Below are 15287 nucleotides of genomic sequence, written 5' to 3'. Positions count from 1 at the left end.
GGGATGGGATGGGATGGGATGGGATGGGATGGGATGGGATGGGATGGGATGGGATGGGATGGGATAGAATGGGATGGGGATAGAATGGGGAAAGGAAATGGGGATGGATGGAGACAGTGATGTGGCTGCTTTGCTGGGCTTCCTCAGATTCATGAAGGCTCCCAAATCCATTTCCCATCCCACTGCTGTGGTTTCCGGTGGTAGACCACACATCCATGCCCACCTCTTTATCCCTGGATGCCAAAGCGATCGGCTGCATCCAATCCATCCTGGTTATCCCAGGGTCCCCCTGTCCCCACTGCTGGTGGCAGAGTTCGTCCCTGCAGTGGGCGTGGGTTCTCCTAACCCCTCTCATCCCAAATCAGAGTGGGGAGCAGTGTGATCCCGCAGTGCTCTGAGCTTCTCCCACACCACCGATGCACTACAGGGACACCACGGGTGCACGGCATGGTCCCCAAGCTGCCTCTGTTACCCCTCAGCGTACCGCTTCCCACGGGCATGTGATGCTGCAGTGGGACAGGATGGAACCACCCCCACACCGGCACCCCTGGCTTCCTGCATACCGGGGCCGGACGTGCGGCATGCAGCAGCAAGGGGCCACATCCCGACACCGAGCAGCATCCGACGCAATGGGCAGGAGGTGAGGATGGAGGTGCTGTGCCTGCTGCTGGCTGCTCTCTGCGCTGCTGCCGTGCCCAAACCAGGTATGCCATCATCCCCAGCCCTGGTGGGATGTCGCCGACACGTTGGGTTCGATACACGGTGAGGATGCTCGGCACCAGTGGGGTCTGACCCAGCATGAGGTCTCCCATTCCGTGTCCCCTTGCTGCCACCAGGGAGGTGAAGCTTTGCCGTTGTTCCCCAGGATCATCCCACCCCATCCCATCCCACCCTGCTTTTTGCACCAGACCGTTGTTCTGCAAAGAATGCTGCTTCACGTGGAGCACTGCTGAGAGAAAGCAAATGCTTTGCCCATGCTGCAGACTGCGCAGAGGTGCCTCTGTTTTTCTCCTCCTCCCAAGCTGAGCAGCGAGGCGCTGAGCTCACAGCCCTCTGTTCCCAACAGACCCGGACACCATTTTGCCCCCAGCACATGCATGGTGCCCTAAAATCTCCCCTCAGCACCAATCACCTGGGCACAGGCCTGTCCCAAACCCTACAGCTAAGCCTGAAGTCTTTCCCAGAGCGGTCCCCTGCACCGGGAGGGTCAACGTGTGGCCACATGGGATGAATTTGAGGTTTTGGCTTAACAGCAGGCAACCTCTGGTCGCCATTTTGTACCTCTGGTGCCATGCTGGGGACCGGCACCCCTCTGTCATCCTACACCTCCCTGCCCTCTCTTTATAGCTCCAGTGGAGGCAACGGGAGTTCCCACCACTGTGCCGAGCAACACTTCGGCAGAGCCAGGTGAGAATGGGCATCCATCTGCGGGGCAGCGGGTGCAGGGACCCCCCCGCCACCCTCATCCCGAGCTACCTGCAGGTCCCTGGGGCACAGCCATGCTGCGCCTGGCTGGTGGCAGCCACCCCTGTGAGGGCACAGTGCAGGTGCAGCACCGTGGCCACTGGATGCCTGTGTGTCGGGAGTCCTGGAGTGCTGCTGCCTCTCGGGAGCTGTGCCACCACCTGCATTGCGGGGATGCTGAGGGTGATGCGGTGATGGCAAGCCTGGACAGTGACAGAGATTTCTCCAAGGGATGCCCAACTGCGGTGGCCAACTGCAGTGGGTGGGAGCCACAGCTCTGCCAGCTGCAGCTGGCCACTGAGCCCAGCTGCTGTGCTGCAGGGCCGGCAAACGTCACCTGCACAGGTAAGGGCACAGTGGGTGCACGCCGTCCCCGTGGCACAGTGCCGTGTGCCAGCGCCTCTCCATCTCACCCAGGTGCCCCGGTGCTGCGTCTGGCTGGTGGGCACAGCCGCTGCGAGGGCCGGGTGGAGCTGCGGCAGGCGGGCAGCTGGGGCACGGTGTGTGACGACGGCTGGGACCTGGCTGACGCCGCCGTGGTGTGCCGGCAGCTGGGCTGCGGCTGGGCGCTGCGTGCGCCGCGAGAGGCCGCCTTCGGCCGGGGGCACGGCCCCGTGCTGCTGGACGAGGTGAACTGCAGCGGGCACGAGGAGCAGCTGGGGGAATGCCCTGCTGCCCTGCAGCACGACTGCAGCCACAAAGAGGACGCCAGCGTGGTGTGCTCGGGTGGGTGACGTGTGCGCTGGGGGGGGGGGGATGCCTGTGGCACTGTGCCCGTGCTGCAGCACCATCCAAAAGCGGTGCCGTGGCGCTGTCTGGTCCTTGTGTCATGGAAATGGCTGCCCCCCCGCGCTGTGGCACCGTCCTGACTCCAGACAGTGCCCTTGCAGAGCACCACGAGTGGCGGCTGTCCGGAGGTAAGGACGGCTGCGCGGGTCGTGTGGAGGTGCATTACCGTGGGACATGGAGCACTGTGTGCGACAGCACCTGGTACATGCTGGAGGCTGCAGTTCTGTGCCACACGCTGGGCTGCGGGGAGCCACTGCTGCGTCCTTCCTTCCACCACACACTGCCCACCAAGATGCTTTATGAGTGCCCGGACTGGCAGCCCTCACTGGCGTACTGCCGCTGGACCTACAACAAGTCAGCTCCCTGCCACGAGTCCCGTGCTGCCGGTGTCGTCTGCAAAGGTACGGCACCCTTTGTCCCCATGGGGAAAGGTTTGGGCCAGCAGCCCACCTGGGTCCTGAGGCTGCAGCCTCTCCTCTGCCCTCCTGCAGGCTCCCTGGGCTTGCAGACCCCAACGTTGGAGGTGACCGTGATGCCAAGTGGTGGTACATCCCCAAGCAGTAAGTGTGCTTTGGGGGAACCAAGGGGTGAAGAGGTGTGTGTAGGAGAGCGTCATGAACTTTGTCCATTCTCTGCTGCAGCCACAAAGGGCTTGGGTGCAGCTGGGGGCCTGTCCCTTCTGCACATGCCTCTCTTCATCTCATGTGTGGTGCTGGCAGTGCTGCTCCTGCTCACACTGGTGGTCTTCTCCACTGCCTTGCTGTACTTGAGGAAGAGGAGCGGTGAGGATCTCCCTGGGCATAGGGGCTGCATGGGGCACTGCTCCCAGCCATACTCTCACTGATGCTCTCCACTCTTGCAGCCCTCACTCTGGGGACTCCAGTGCCACTCCTGGTGACCCACAGCAGCCAGGGTCACGACATGCCCTTGGAGACTTGCAACAACTACAGGGAGGCACCCACAGACCTCCCCAAGGGGCCAGGTGGGTCTAGCAGATCACTCATCGTGTTAGCACCATCCGCTTTATGAGTCCTCAGCAGCCCCATCAACCCCAGCAGCCCACCATCCCCATCAGTCCTACACGCTCCCTGAGTCCACCAGCCCCTCCAGATCTGCTGGTGACTGCAGCCGCAGCTCTCTCTCCCTGCAGACTCCACACCAGCAACCCTTCCCACCACCAAGGGCTCCGACTCCTCTGACTCTGACTATGAACGCTATGATTTCAGCAGCAAGCCACCCATGGCCCTCTCCACCTTCCACAGTGAGACCCCACACCCCACCCCAGCACCTCCCCACTATACTGGATTCCCCCGTTGACCCTGTTCCTCCCACCCCACAGACTCACAGCGCCGACCGCCGGGTGAGCAGCTGCTGACGCCCACCCAGGACGGGATGGAGCCATTTCCCACAGAGGGTGCGCCAGCCCCATCCTCCTATCCCACAGTTGTCTGTCTGCCTGTCCAGGGATGGGTGAATGGTGGCCCTGTGCTTCCCTAGTGACATGCACCCTGTGTCCCCGCAGTGCCAACCGTGCAGTGTGCCCACCCACGGGGCAGGGTGGGGAGCTCATCCTCATCCTCTTCCTCCTCTTCCTCCTCCCCGGAGCCCTACTGTGGTGAGAGCGCAGCCTCCACAGGTGCCTGGCACTGCCCGCAGCCCCCATCACGCAGCACCCACCTGCACACAGCACCCACCAGTAAGGGGACTGAATCAGCTGTAGGGATGGGGACAGCCCTGGGCATGGTGAGAGCACCCAGTGATGGGGATAGCTCTGGAAATGGGGATGGTGAGAGCACCCAGAGATGGGGATGGCCCTGGGGATGGGGATGGTGTTGGTGTGACTTCTGGGAGGGAAAAGCTCTGGGGATGGCAATGGGGTTGGTGAGACCCCCAGGGATGGAGACAGTCCCAGATGGATGCGGGGACCCAGGAAGTGGCAGGAGGGCTGAGAGGTGCTCATACATCTCCTGCTTTCCACAGCACCCCCAGACGTGCCCTGTGTGCCCATCCCAGTGCTCAACATGCCGTGGGTACCCCCACCCCCAACAGACCCCAACTATGCTGACAGCTCCAGCACCTCCTCAGGGGAGTGGTATGAGAACGTGCAGGGTGCCGAGACATGTGGGGACCCACCCCTAGAGGAACACACACAGGACCCCAGCTTCTCTGAGGGGAGTGACTACGATGACATCCAGGGCTCTGGCTGCTGAGAGTGGGAACAGGCAGCGGGGAGGGGACTCTTATCCATAACACAGCCGTGGGCCATTAAAAGCTTTTAGCCCCATCTGCCTGGCGAGCCCTCATCTCTTTCTGGGTGTACCCAAGGGATGCCATTCCCAACACCCTGCCCCATCCCGAGGGTACTCGGGCTGCCGTGCTCAGACTAGCACGGAACCCAGTGGGGTCCTGGGGAAGCTGAGCTATCATCGCCTCCGGGCTCTGAGCGACAGTGGAAAATTTGCCCCCTGTCACATCCTCCAGCTGTTTACTGAGCTGAGCGGCTCTGGCAGCCCAGAACAAAGGGGCCGCACCGCAACAACAGAGGAAGCACTGAAATAGCAACAAAACCCCAGACAAAGGGGAGAGAGAGGAGACAAGAGCAGGGCTGCGAGCGGAGCCTGTATGGGGCCAAGCTACGCTGCGCACGATGCTATCCGCCCAGGTTTAGGGTGCACCAAGTACCACATCCCCACTACTTGGTGGTGAACTGAGCACCGCTCTGCGTTTCGGTGAGAAATGGGGTGAGCACGTTGGGTCCCACCAACGGACCGCTGCAGCCAGCAGGATCAGCGCTGCCCACCCTGAGTATCTCTTAGAGACCTCTACTTGAGTCACGGAAAATCTTCAGCCCTGAGAAAGTGTTGAGGCAGGAAACTCCCTGGGAGTGGAGATGTGGGGCCAGAGTGAGGCTGTGGGGTGGGGGACCTCTGCAGGTACAGGGCTGTGGTGTTGCCGTGTGGAGAGCTTGGTGGCCCTGTGGAGCCGCCATTCATCAGCACTGCCACCAAGTCGATGGCGAGCGGTTTCCTTTGCATGCCTGACCTGGATTTGGGGAAATTAATTAGGGTGCAATCAATCAGTGCCTCCCCAGCACCCATGTGCCTCACAGCGACATGCTGTGTCCCCAGAATGCCTGTAACTGTGAGAACTGTAGCAGTGCTTCAGGCACGAGACACGTGGTGCTCTGGTGCTTTGGATACCAGCTCCAGTGCTCAGCTCGGCTTCTCCACACTGCCTGCAGCCCTGAGAGGACTCCGAGGAAATGGAAGGTCCCCGTGGCCCCCAGTGCTGGGCACGTTCACTTCTCCTTGGGCTCCCTCCTTCTGTGGGGCTGGGGGCTGATGGGGATCCCTTGATGGGGACGGAATGGGGACGGGATGGATGGAAAGGAGTGGAGATAGGGATGAGATGGGGTTGGAGATGGGATGGGGAGGCAGTGGGTATGGGATGAATATAGAGATGAGATGTAGACAGGGATGGGATGTGATGAGATTGGAGATGGGATGGGGATGGGAACAGGAATGGGGACAGGAAGGGAACGAGACGGAGATGGAAATGGAGATGAGGATGGAGTGGGGATTGGATGGAGATAGAGAAGGAGATAAGATGTTATGAGGTTGTAGATGGGTTGGGGATGAGCATGGGGTCAAAAATGAGGTACACTCCTCCTCTTTCTCGCTGGTTCTGCCTCTGGCGAGGCAGCTGCCAGGATGCAACTTCAAATGAGGAAGATGTGACGCAAAAACCACAGAGGGAAGAAAAACAGCCTGCCGCTGCCTGCCTGCCCCCTCCCCCACCAGTCTCTCCCCCCCAGCCTCCCTTCCCCAGGCTGGGTACAGAGGCGTTGCTGCTCCACACACCTCCCACTCAGCCACCAGCACCGGGGCGGAGGACGCAGCACGACTCCATGGCAGCCCAGGCGCCCGCCCTGTGCCTTCTGCTCATGGTGGGGATGTGGGGTGAGTACGCGGTGCTTCTCCTGGGGCACACTGCCCATGGTGTGGGGCGCAGGCTGATGCTGTCTCCTTCTCTTGCAGCTGGCTGCAGGCACAGAGGAGCAGCCCTGGGCCCTGGAGGTCAGTGCGCTTTGGGGCTCCGGCTTTGGGGTTTTGGAACCTGTATGGTTCCACGGTGGCATGGGATGCCTGCCCAGTGCCAGGCGGGGGATGCTGACCACCAATGCTCACTGTTCCAGAAAAGCCCACCTTGCGGCTCTCTGGTGGTGGCTGCCGCTGTACTGGGCTACTGGAGGTGCAAATGTGGAGCGGATGGAGCCCTGTGTGTTGGGATGGTGTGAGCCAGGACAGTGTGTGCCAGCAGCTGGACTGTGGCCCTCCTACCAAGCTGAACTTCATGCCTCCCAACCTCGAGGAGCAGCAGGCATGGGCTATGCAGTGCGAGGGGATGGAGAGGTGCCATTGGGTGGCCGCCAACTGCAGCCAGCAAGCCATCGTCGCCTGCAGTGGTGAGCATGGCTTTCCTAAGGCCATCTGTGCCCCCACTGCCCCCACCTGCTGCCTCTCTTCTCATTTCAGAGCCAGAGCCCACCAGAACCGAGCCCCCACCTGTGCCTCCCACCACCAGCCCTGAGCCCACTGGTGAGAGCCCCCTGCCCACAGCCACCCTGTGGAAGCTCAGCTGGGTGGTGGGATAGGATTTGCATAGCGAGGACTTTGTTCCCCACCAATGCGAATTTGGGGCCGAGGTCCACGTGTGTGATGGCTGCACTGTCTCTGTTCCCTCCCCAGGCGCCCCATGGCTGCGGTTGGTGGATGGCAACTTCAGCTGCTCAGGCTTTGTGGAGCTGCACCTGCGGGGCCGATGGGGGGCCGTGGCACTCAGCCCAGACGTTTGGCCGGAGCTGCCCACCCGCATCTGCCGTGCACTTGGCTGCAACAACCCCAGTGGTATCCCCATTGGTGTTGCTGTGGGTGACACCGCTGACATCCCCATTGGTGGCCCAGTGGGTGGCCCCGTGTCTCTGCCATCAGAGAGCCGCCTGCCCGTGAGGTGGGAGGCAGTGGTGCCGTGCACCAGCCCTGAATTACTCGACTGCTTCAGCTGGACCAGCCATAGGCACAGGAAAGCGTCCACCTTCCTCATCTGCCCAGGTGAGCATGTGACAGGGGCACAGGATGGGTGGCAGTGGTGCCCCTTGCACTCACATACAAAGACAAAACTGCACACATTTGGTTACTGGAAGATGTACGCAGCATCCTGCTTGTGCCATGGGATTGCCAAGCCCTTGGCCCTCGCCTCCATCTGCTCAGGCTTTGAAGCTGTCCTGCGGGGCTCGGGGGGCTTAATGAGATGACATATTGCTGTTGTGGGTTTTCATGGCTGTACTTGCCATGGGATGGCACTGTCTGTGCCACCGTGCCACCAGTCCTCTCCCTGCAGGTTCCCAGCCACGTGCCGGGCGCAGGCTGGCAGGCGGCCCCACGCCATGCGAGGGGCACATCGAGGTGTTCCAGAGGGGCCACTGGCACATGCTATGTGACGAGCAGGTACACCGTGTCGAGCGAGGCCGCCAGCTCTGCAGGGAGCTGCGCTGTGGGGACCTCTCCTTCAGCGTCGAGCTGCGGGACTCCCATGCCAGTGGGATCATCTGCAAGGAGCGTTACCTCCACCTCTGTCCCGAGAGCCCCAAGGAGGTCCATGGCTGCTCTCGCACCCATGTGGTCTGTAAGCAGCTGTGTGCCCACCCCTCGCAGTGCCACTCCCTTGGGGGTGCCACCTGCATGGTGACGCCATCTTCTCTCAGGCCAGATGTCGAAGCCACCTCCTGCTGGCACTGCACCTGGCACAGTGGCCAGCATCTGCCTGGCCCTGCTCCTGCTGGGAGTCCTGCTGCTCATCTGTGGTCCCCCTGCCTACAGGAGGCTGATGAAGAGGAGTAGGTGGCAAGACCCCCAACCTGTCCCCAAACCCCTCTCTTTGTGTCAACCACATCCCCCACCTCTGTGAGTTTTTAGGGTGACACATGTGCACTCCATGTGCCTTCCCCTGGATCCCACACTGATGCTACCACTCCATCCTCACTGTTCCTATATCAGTGCTACCATTTCATCCCCATTTTCCCTACACCATTGCCACCACCCTGTCCCCACCGTCCCTGTTCTGCCTGCAGCACGAGGAATAGGCGCATAAATGAGCGCTCAATATGAGACAGGAGATTACCAGGATTACTGGGCATGGCAGATGGGGCCACAGTGGGCTCCTGGGGGGACACAACCTGACTGCATCCTCTCCCTCCCTTTCTCCATCCCTTCCTCACAGTCTCCAAGAAGAAGCAGCGGCAGTGGATCGGCCCCACGGGATTGCACCAGAGCGGTGAGCAGGGAGTTGGGTTTTGGCGTGGGCTGTAAGCAGCTCTTGCTTCTTGCCACTGCATTGAATTGTCAGTGCAGTGCTGGCTTGGTGGCACGAAGCACTCTTCCCAAGCCACCCTGCCTTGCAGTCTCCTTCCACCGCAACAGCACTGTCACCCCGAGGGCAAGAGTGGAGGAGCAGAGGGCGCAGGGGAGGGACAATGATTATGCTCAGCCCCCCCAGAAGAGCCTGTCTGCGTACCCAGGTGAGGACACTGGCAACCTGCACTCCCTTCCCATGGGGAAGGATGAATGTGGGGCTCTGTAACGCGGGCACCATCTGGTGGCACTGGGTAAGGAGCCGTGTGTGGTTCAATCCACAGCCCTGGAAGGCACAGCACGAGCTGCCAGCGCCCTGGACAACTCCTCTGACAGTGACTACGACCTGCACTCTGCCCGCAGGCTGTGAGATGCAGAGGTAGGGCCGCCCCATTGATGGGATCGATTAATTCAGCTGCACAGAGCCGGAGGAACAGATGGGTGGATGCCCACATATCCCCATCCCCGCGGTGCTGGAGCCCACCCTGCTCACTTGGGGATCTCTCTGCGGGAGCTGAGCCCACTCGCATCCTTTGCTGCGCTCATCTCTGACCCCACGATGGCCTCAGGGTGCTGATGCGCCTCAGCCTCTGAGCAACCTTTTGCTTCTTCCTGCTCATTCTCTCACTTCTTGGCCTCCTTCCTGCCTGGGAAAGCGCAAGGTGGGAGCTTTCTGAGCTCTGCATGCATCTGAAAGTTTGCACCGTGGGGCCAAGGGCTGCCGTGATGCAACCGCGCGCCTTGGGGCTGTAAGCAGAGAAATGAAGTTGGCTGCGCGTGCGCAGGACAGCACAAGGGCTGTGCAAAAAGCAAAGCGTGGATGGGCAGCGCAGGAAGAACAGAAACATCGAGAAGCAATCCATTGAATTGGTAATAAAATGGTTATTTCTGGTAACGATGCCTTGTTCTCCACCCTCCGCTACCGCGCCGCTCCTCGGATGGCCAACCAAAAGGCACCACCAGCACAAGGGATGGATGAGCAAGAAACGTGCAGAAAGGCAGCAGAGGGCCCCTCGGGGAGAAAGAGCCGGAGAGCAGGAAGGATGCGCTAGAAGACAGTGCAGGAGGGTGAAAGGTTGAGCTGACAAAATGGAGAGGAAGTCAGTGTGAGGCTGCCAAGATGGCACGGAAAGATCAATAGAGCTCTGTCATTTCTGAAGGTACCACTGCTGGGACTCCGTGTACGATTCACCATTTTATTACTGTAATTAACCACCATGCGGGACTGCTTCCATCGACCCCTAAAGCATTCCTCTTGCTCTAGTCCATTAGTAATCTCCCCTTATAAATAACTTACAGACATAGGAGCGGTATTGGTAGGAAAAAGTGCTGAGCAATGCAAACGCCATTTCTGCTAGCAGCCCTGGCTCCCCATCACCTCGTGTTTCCGGAGGAGGGGAATCCCAAATCCACCCCTGGGCACCACAGGAGCAGCTGAGTGTGCAACACCAACTCCTCCGTGCAACCTGGGCACACCCCCCAGGGCAGCGTGAACCCCTCTTAGTGTAAAAGCACCCACATCCTGTGCTTGGAGCCTTCATGCCCTCAGTCAGAGCCTGTGTGGGATGCAGAGGCTCCTGGGCAGCGTGGAGATGGGTTTTGTCACCTGAAAGGGGCAGCACTGGGATGCGCTTCTGCTTTAGGGTGTGCTGGCAGCATCTCTGAGCTGCAACACACCTGCGAGCCCAGCTATTCCCACCTCCTATCTCAGGAGGGCCCCTTGCAGACAGCAAACATTTTGTGGCTGAAATACTGTGATTCCCACTGTACCTTTGGGATATCTATGAAGAAGCTGGGAATTCCTACACTACATGTGTTATAAACGACAGGCAGACCCAGAGGATTGCTCGCTTGCACACAGAGCGGTCAGGCTCCCAGCAGGCCTTATCAGTGCACAGCCCACGTATAACACACAGCTGGCTGCCTGGGTGCTATAGCAGAGCCTGGATGAACCTGCTGGGAAGCAGCCACTTCAGCCTGCCGGCAACCACTTCGCAATGATCCCAAAGACATGTGGCTGCTACTGCATCGTATGCGACACTCTGGTGTGCAGGGGCTGAAGAGCCACGCTCTGGGCTCGCTCCTCTTCCTCAGTCCACAAAGAGGAGGGAGCAGCAGAGGACACCGTCTGGTTTAGTTGCCAGGCCAAGCAGGGCGCGGGGGGTTCCCGGGTGGGGGGTGGTACCCACAGGGTGGCCCTGGTGGATAGGGAGGCTGAGGGGGGATCGGAAAACTGGGGAGGGGAGGCTGCGTGGGGTAGGGACACTGTGGCCGCCCAGCCCCAGGGGGTGCGTAGGGTGGGTAGGCAGGTCTGGGTGGTGGAGTGGAGGGAAAGGACGGGACATGCGGTGGGCCCCTGGATGGAGACCAGGAGTAGGCTGGTGCAAACGAGGCGCCTGGGGGAGGCTTGGGGAAGCCCGGTGCGGAGTCAGCAGCCTGCAAGGGCGGGTACGTGGCACCCGGAGGAGGCTGGTAGGGAAGGGTGGGCTGGGCGCTGGGCTGAGAGGCAGCAACGTGTCCTGTGGTGTGTGGGGCACCTGCAAAAGGAGCAGGTGGGAGAGCGCCGTGCGCTGTGGGGCCAGGCGGCATGGCTGGGGCCGGGCTGTAGGGCAGAGGAAAGGAAGGAGCCCCTGATGGGACGGGCAGTAGCTGCGGTGGGTCCACGGGTGCACAAGGAGGCTGCTGCTGCTGTGCGTCCCTGACAGGCTCCTGTGGTGCTCGTGACTTCCGCAGCACCTCCTGCAGCTTTTCCACCCTGACCCGGCGCAAGTGGGACAACTTCCTCATCACCAAGAACTGCTCAAGGAAGGTCTCCAGGACCACCTCACCCTCCAGGAACTTCTCAGCCATTTTCTGGAAGAGAAGACAGTACAACATCCCTCAGTGCTGACTCCCCAAATCCACTTTGGGATTGACATCTCCCTCAGGACCGCACCGCACAGAAGCAAAGAAAGAATAATCCAACCTTTTTTGGAGCGACAATGTCAAGCTACAAAAAGATAATCCTTGATTTAAGGGATTAGGTTTGGGAGAGTAACTGCAAATCTCTTAGAACTAATCACTCAAACTGCTAATTGTTTCAAACCTTAAGCTCACCTCAGATTCCTCTTCAATTTTTTGGCTTTCCACCTGCAGGAGATCCAGCAACATTTGAGGATGCATTGCGGCTGAAAATTTCTCTGGGGAAAAGAGCAGAGAAATAAACACAGAATGGGACAAAAACGTTAGTACACTGACCTGTCTAACAGAGCTTGTCACCTATTCCACAGCTTTGCACTGAGACACAAGGAAAACTTAAAGCAGAAGTTCACTGTCCTCATTTCTGTGGCCCACGTGCCTTTCCAACAGTGTCTTCCCACCTTGGAAAATGTTGGTGTAAGGAAAAAGTCTCAATAGGAAACAGTCTTAACCACTGCCATACCTGATTGGTACCTAAATGCAGCTTATAAACAGAGGAGAAAGATCTTTTACACAGGCAGAGAGTGACAGAATGAAGGGAGAAGGGTTTAAAACTAAAAAAGAGAAAATCTGGCTTAGCTGTGAGGATGAGATTCCTCCCTCAGGGTACAGTGAGGCCCTGGCATAGCTTCTTGAGGAAGCTGTGTGTCCCATCCCTGGAGATGCCCAAAGCTAGGCTGGATGGGGCCCTGGGCAGCTCGATCTGGTGGGTGACAACCAGCCCACAGCAGTAGTTAGGGCTGGGGGGCTTTGAGGTCACTTCCAACTCAACCACTGTGTGGTTCTGCAATTATACAAAAGGAAATGAGACTGAAGCCACTCACCCAGCTTTGCCTTCTGCTCCTTACAGCGTTCAGTGAGGCTTTGCAGCTCCTCATACTTGCTGGAGAGCTCAGAACGTCCTGTCTCCAGAGGAACCTGGAACTTCAGGTTCTGCTCAGCAAGGCTGCGATTGGCAGCGAGCGCCATCTCCCTCTCCAGCTGCAGCTCCTGCACCTGAGGAGCAGAGCCCACGGTCAGCACAGTGCCACGCAGCCAGCCCTCACCTGCCTGCCTCACTGCTTACCTCCCTGGACTCCAGGGCCAAGCGCTCGATCTCCGCAGCATCCTCCTGCAGAGCCTGGAGCTCCTCCACAGTACGGTTCTTCAGGGTGTCCATGCTCAGACAGCCACGGCCTCCTAGAACAGGGAAAGGAATTCAAAAAGGCAGTAAGGCTGGAAAACACCACTAAGATCATCCAGCCCAGCCCACGCCCACTGGGCCACGTCCCCCAGTGCCACATCTCCGTGGTTCCTGAGCACACCCAGGGACGGTGACTCCACTACGCCCCCCGGGCAGCCTGTGCCTCACCACTCTTTCCGAGAAGAAATCTTTCCTCACACTCAGCCTGAACCTCCCCGAAGTCAAACCCAGCCCCCCGCGATCAGGCAGCGATCCGATTAAGGATACAGAAACAGCTTCAGTTCTTACTCACAGAGACCCGGAAGGCCGCTCGCTTGCACCAGGCGCTCCTGTCAAGGTTCGCCTCCCTTCGGCCCGCTTCTCCCCAGCACCGTCCCCGCTCAGGACCCAGCGCGGAGCCCCTCCACCAACGCGACGATGCCCACGACAGCACCGAAAGGCCGCAAACACCGGCGGGCGTAAAGCCCAGCCGCGCTCCGCCCGGCTTCGGGCCGCCGGACTGCGCCGCCACTGACTTCCGGCGCCTCACCGGAAGTGAGCGCCGCCGCCGCTGCGCTGAGGGATGTGGCGCCCCCTGGCGGCGAGGGGTGCGTGACGCCGCCGCCATCTTGTGGCCTGGACTCAGTGTGGGCTGGGTTTGTGGCTGTAGCTGAAGCGGGGCCTGGCTTCTCGAGCCACACTGCAGGGGTTCCATGCAGGGAGCTCCTTTGTGTTGTGTAAAGCACCTCACGCTGAGCAGCAGCTGCTTCTCACAGAGTTGCAACGGCTGCTGGCTCAGGTGGATCAGAGTGCTGCTCTTGCTGCTCTGCCGGCGAGCTCTGCAAGAAATGCAAGAACAGCAAGTCCTTGTGAATAGCCTGCCTTGCATAAAGCAACCAATGTGAGCAGCAAGGCAAACACACCTGCCGTCCACTTGTGGTCTGCAGAATGCTGCCGTCCACGTTTCATGGAACCATAGGACCACAGAACGGTTGGTTTGGAATGGACCTCTAAGATCACAGAACCACAGAATGGTTGGGTTGGGAGGGGCCTCAAAGCCTCCCCAGCCCCAATCCTTTGTTGCCACCTGATCAGGCTGCCCAGAGCCCCATCCAGCCTGGCTTTGAGCAAGCACCTCCAGGGATGGGGAATCCACGGCTCCCTTCCGTCAGGGCCTCATCACTTTCTGAGTACAGAATTTCCTCCTCGTAACTGATCTGAATGCCTCATCTTTTAGCTTAAAGCTCTGTGCACACAGTCATGAGGAAGCGTGGAACACAAAGGGGACCACAGCAAGGTCATGGCAATATTTCAGAGGTGCTGCCATCAAGCACATGGCTCCAGAAAGGCACCTCTGGTTTCCGTGTGCCACGTGAGGCCCTGTTGGCTTCTGTATGACAAACATGAGTCATACAGATCTGGTTCAGTACCCAGTGGTCCAGTCGGTGCATAGCAGGGATGATAACCTCGGCAGAACCCAATGTTATTGCAGGAAAGGGACATGAAATTCCAAAGGGAGATTGATATTTTCAAGGAGGATCGATAGTGTGAGGAAAAGTCTCCAGGGACATGAAAGGGCTGGAGCACATCCAGCTCACCATTTGTCAAACTGTAAGGACTGAGTACGGGATAAGCAGTATTGTATGTGAATGATACCATTGAGGGGAGACTTGATGAGTGGATCTGATGTTGTTCACAGCTAATTGGGCACCAAAGTGGGAGGTGGCAGTACGAAGCTGGAGCAAAGCAACACAAAATCAGCGCAGGGTTAAAAAATCTTGTACAGAATTCAGCTCAGCAGCCCTGATTCTGTCTCACATATCACCTTTGGTTTTTGGTCTGGCCACGTTCACTTGTGGTTTTGGTTTAATGTCCCTTTGAGCCTAACAGTCACTCAACTTTCTCAGCACCACATCACAGATGTGGTTCACAAGGGAGCTGCAGCCCAGCCAGCTCCCTTCCTGTACCTGCTCTCATGTAACCCAAGGGTTTCACAAACCATGTGCTTCAGCCACAGGCTGATACTGCGGGTGGCCTCAGTCACTGGCTGGGTCTCCCACAGCAGATGGGAAGAGCTGGCCTCACCATCCAGAGGTCCTGCCCAGTAAGGAGCCAACATCTCTCTTCCTTTATTGATATTAATCAAACCTTGCTACATCAAGTTCTAGGAATTTGACACCTCAGGAGCATCAAACCAGACTCCTGTCCTCTCAGTCTGCCCTTACAGAAGGGTCAGGAAAGATGGAACAGGGAGAGGAAAACAAGTTTGCTTCCTTGATCTGCTGTTACCAGGATAAACTGTATCTCAGGAAGGTGATTTTTTTCAGGCTGAGCCTTTTGAGCTGGCACAAGTAGAGCTCTAGGAATGGATATCTTTTCCTCAACAGAGCAAGGGTAGTTCTGCCTAGCACCAGGTCTGTTTGGTAGGGCTTTTCTGGAGCTTCATCAGCAAAGTTCCTCACCACATGATTTGGCCCCTGGGATGAGGGTGCCAATATAACATA

The 15287-nt window shown here is 58.8% G+C and overlaps 3 protein-coding genes across 6 annotated transcripts; 2 read left to right on the top strand and 1 right to left on the bottom strand.

Annotated features, from left to right (window-relative positions):
• The first annotated feature begins 416 nt into the window (after window positions 1-416).
• On the top strand, window positions 417-5609 carry LOC122167641 (T-cell differentiation antigen CD6-like). Its single transcript, XM_042832376.1, is given in 13 exon segments — window positions 417-450; window positions 453-704; window positions 1348-1407; window positions 1483-1809; window positions 1882-2190; window positions 2355-2654; window positions 2745-2813; window positions 2895-3035; window positions 3116-3235; window positions 3404-3514; window positions 3593-3667; window positions 3776-3949; window positions 4234-5609. Coding segments are annotated over 13 exon segments (2202 nt in total). The 3' UTR covers window positions 4464-5609.
• A 45-nt stretch (window positions 5610-5654) lies between these two features.
• Window positions 5655-9776, top strand: CD5 (CD5 molecule). Of its 3 annotated transcripts, none has more exons than XM_042832342.1 (10): window positions 5655-6212; window positions 6291-6329; window positions 6449-6718; window positions 6789-6851; window positions 7002-7364; window positions 7761-7938; window positions 8018-8149; window positions 8533-8586; window positions 8714-8830; window positions 8948-9038. In XM_042832342.1, the coding sequence occupies exons 1-9, from the start codon at window positions 5837-5839 to the stop codon at window positions 8787-8789; spliced, it is 1551 nt and encodes a 516-aa protein (XP_042688276.1). In that variant the 5' UTR covers window positions 5655-5836; the 3' UTR covers window positions 8790-8830; window positions 8948-9038. The 3 variants fall into 3 exon arrangements, with proteins under 3 accessions (XP_042688276.1, XP_042688266.1, XP_042688258.1); XM_042832332.1 differs by having other exon boundaries at window positions 5658-6212; window positions 6795-6851; window positions 7654-7938; window positions 8948-9776; XM_042832324.1 differs by having other exon boundaries at window positions 5659-6212; window positions 7654-7938; window positions 8948-9776.
• A 69-nt stretch (window positions 9777-9845) lies between these two features.
• Window positions 9846-13286, bottom strand: VPS37C (VPS37C subunit of ESCRT-I). Of its 2 annotated transcripts, none has more exons than XM_042832365.1 (5): window positions 13093-13286; window positions 12688-12800; window positions 12446-12617; window positions 11760-11842; window positions 9846-11516 (listed from the first exon to the last, which is right to left on the bottom strand). In XM_042832365.1, exons 2-5 carry the CDS (start codon window positions 12778-12780, stop codon window positions 10797-10799), a joined length of 1068 nt encoding a protein of 355 aa, XP_042688299.1. In that variant the 5' UTR covers window positions 12781-12800; window positions 13093-13286; the 3' UTR covers window positions 9846-10796. The 2 variants fall into 2 exon arrangements, with proteins under 2 accessions (XP_042688299.1, XP_042688289.1); XM_042832355.1 differs by having other exon boundaries at window positions 13097-13285.
• Between the last annotated feature and the right edge of the window lie 2001 nt (window positions 13287-15287).

This window comes from Centrocercus urophasianus, unplaced genomic scaffold (assembly GCF_019232065.1).
Source record: "Centrocercus urophasianus isolate 14NV4802_14NV808 unplaced genomic scaffold, USGS_Curo_1.0 seq_1053, whole genome shotgun sequence".
Taxonomy (NCBI): domain Eukaryota; kingdom Metazoa; phylum Chordata; class Aves; order Galliformes; family Phasianidae; genus Centrocercus; species Centrocercus urophasianus.
This window is presented reverse-complemented; position numbering and strand designations above follow the sequence as displayed.

Bases quoted from the DNA above. Each gene is read 5' to 3' on its own strand.
- CD5 (XM_042832324.1), top strand. From the start codon at position 5,837: ATGGAGATAGAGAAGGAGATAAGATGTTATGAGGTTGTAGATGGGTTG. The intron at 8,150-8,532 runs GTAGGTGGCAAG...CCTTCCTCACAG, and splicing joins CAGGAGGCTGATGAAGAGGA to TCTCCAAGAAGAAGCAGCGG. The intron at 8,831-8,947 runs GTGAGGACACTG...TTCAATCCACAG, and splicing joins GAGCCTGTCTGCGTACCCAG to CCCTGGAAGGCACAGCACGA.
- VPS37C (XM_042832365.1), bottom strand. From the start codon at position 12,780: ATGGACACCCTGAAGAACCGTACTGTGGAGGAGCTCCAGGCTCTGCAG. The intron at 12,618-12,687 runs GTAAGCAGTGAG...TCTGCTCCTCAG, and splicing joins TGGCCCTGGAGTCCAGGGAG to GTGCAGGAGCTGCAGCTGGA. The intron at 11,843-12,445 runs GTGAGTGGCTTC...TCTTTTCCCCAG, and splicing joins GGAGCAGAAGGCAAAGCTGG to AGAAATTTTCAGCCGCAATG.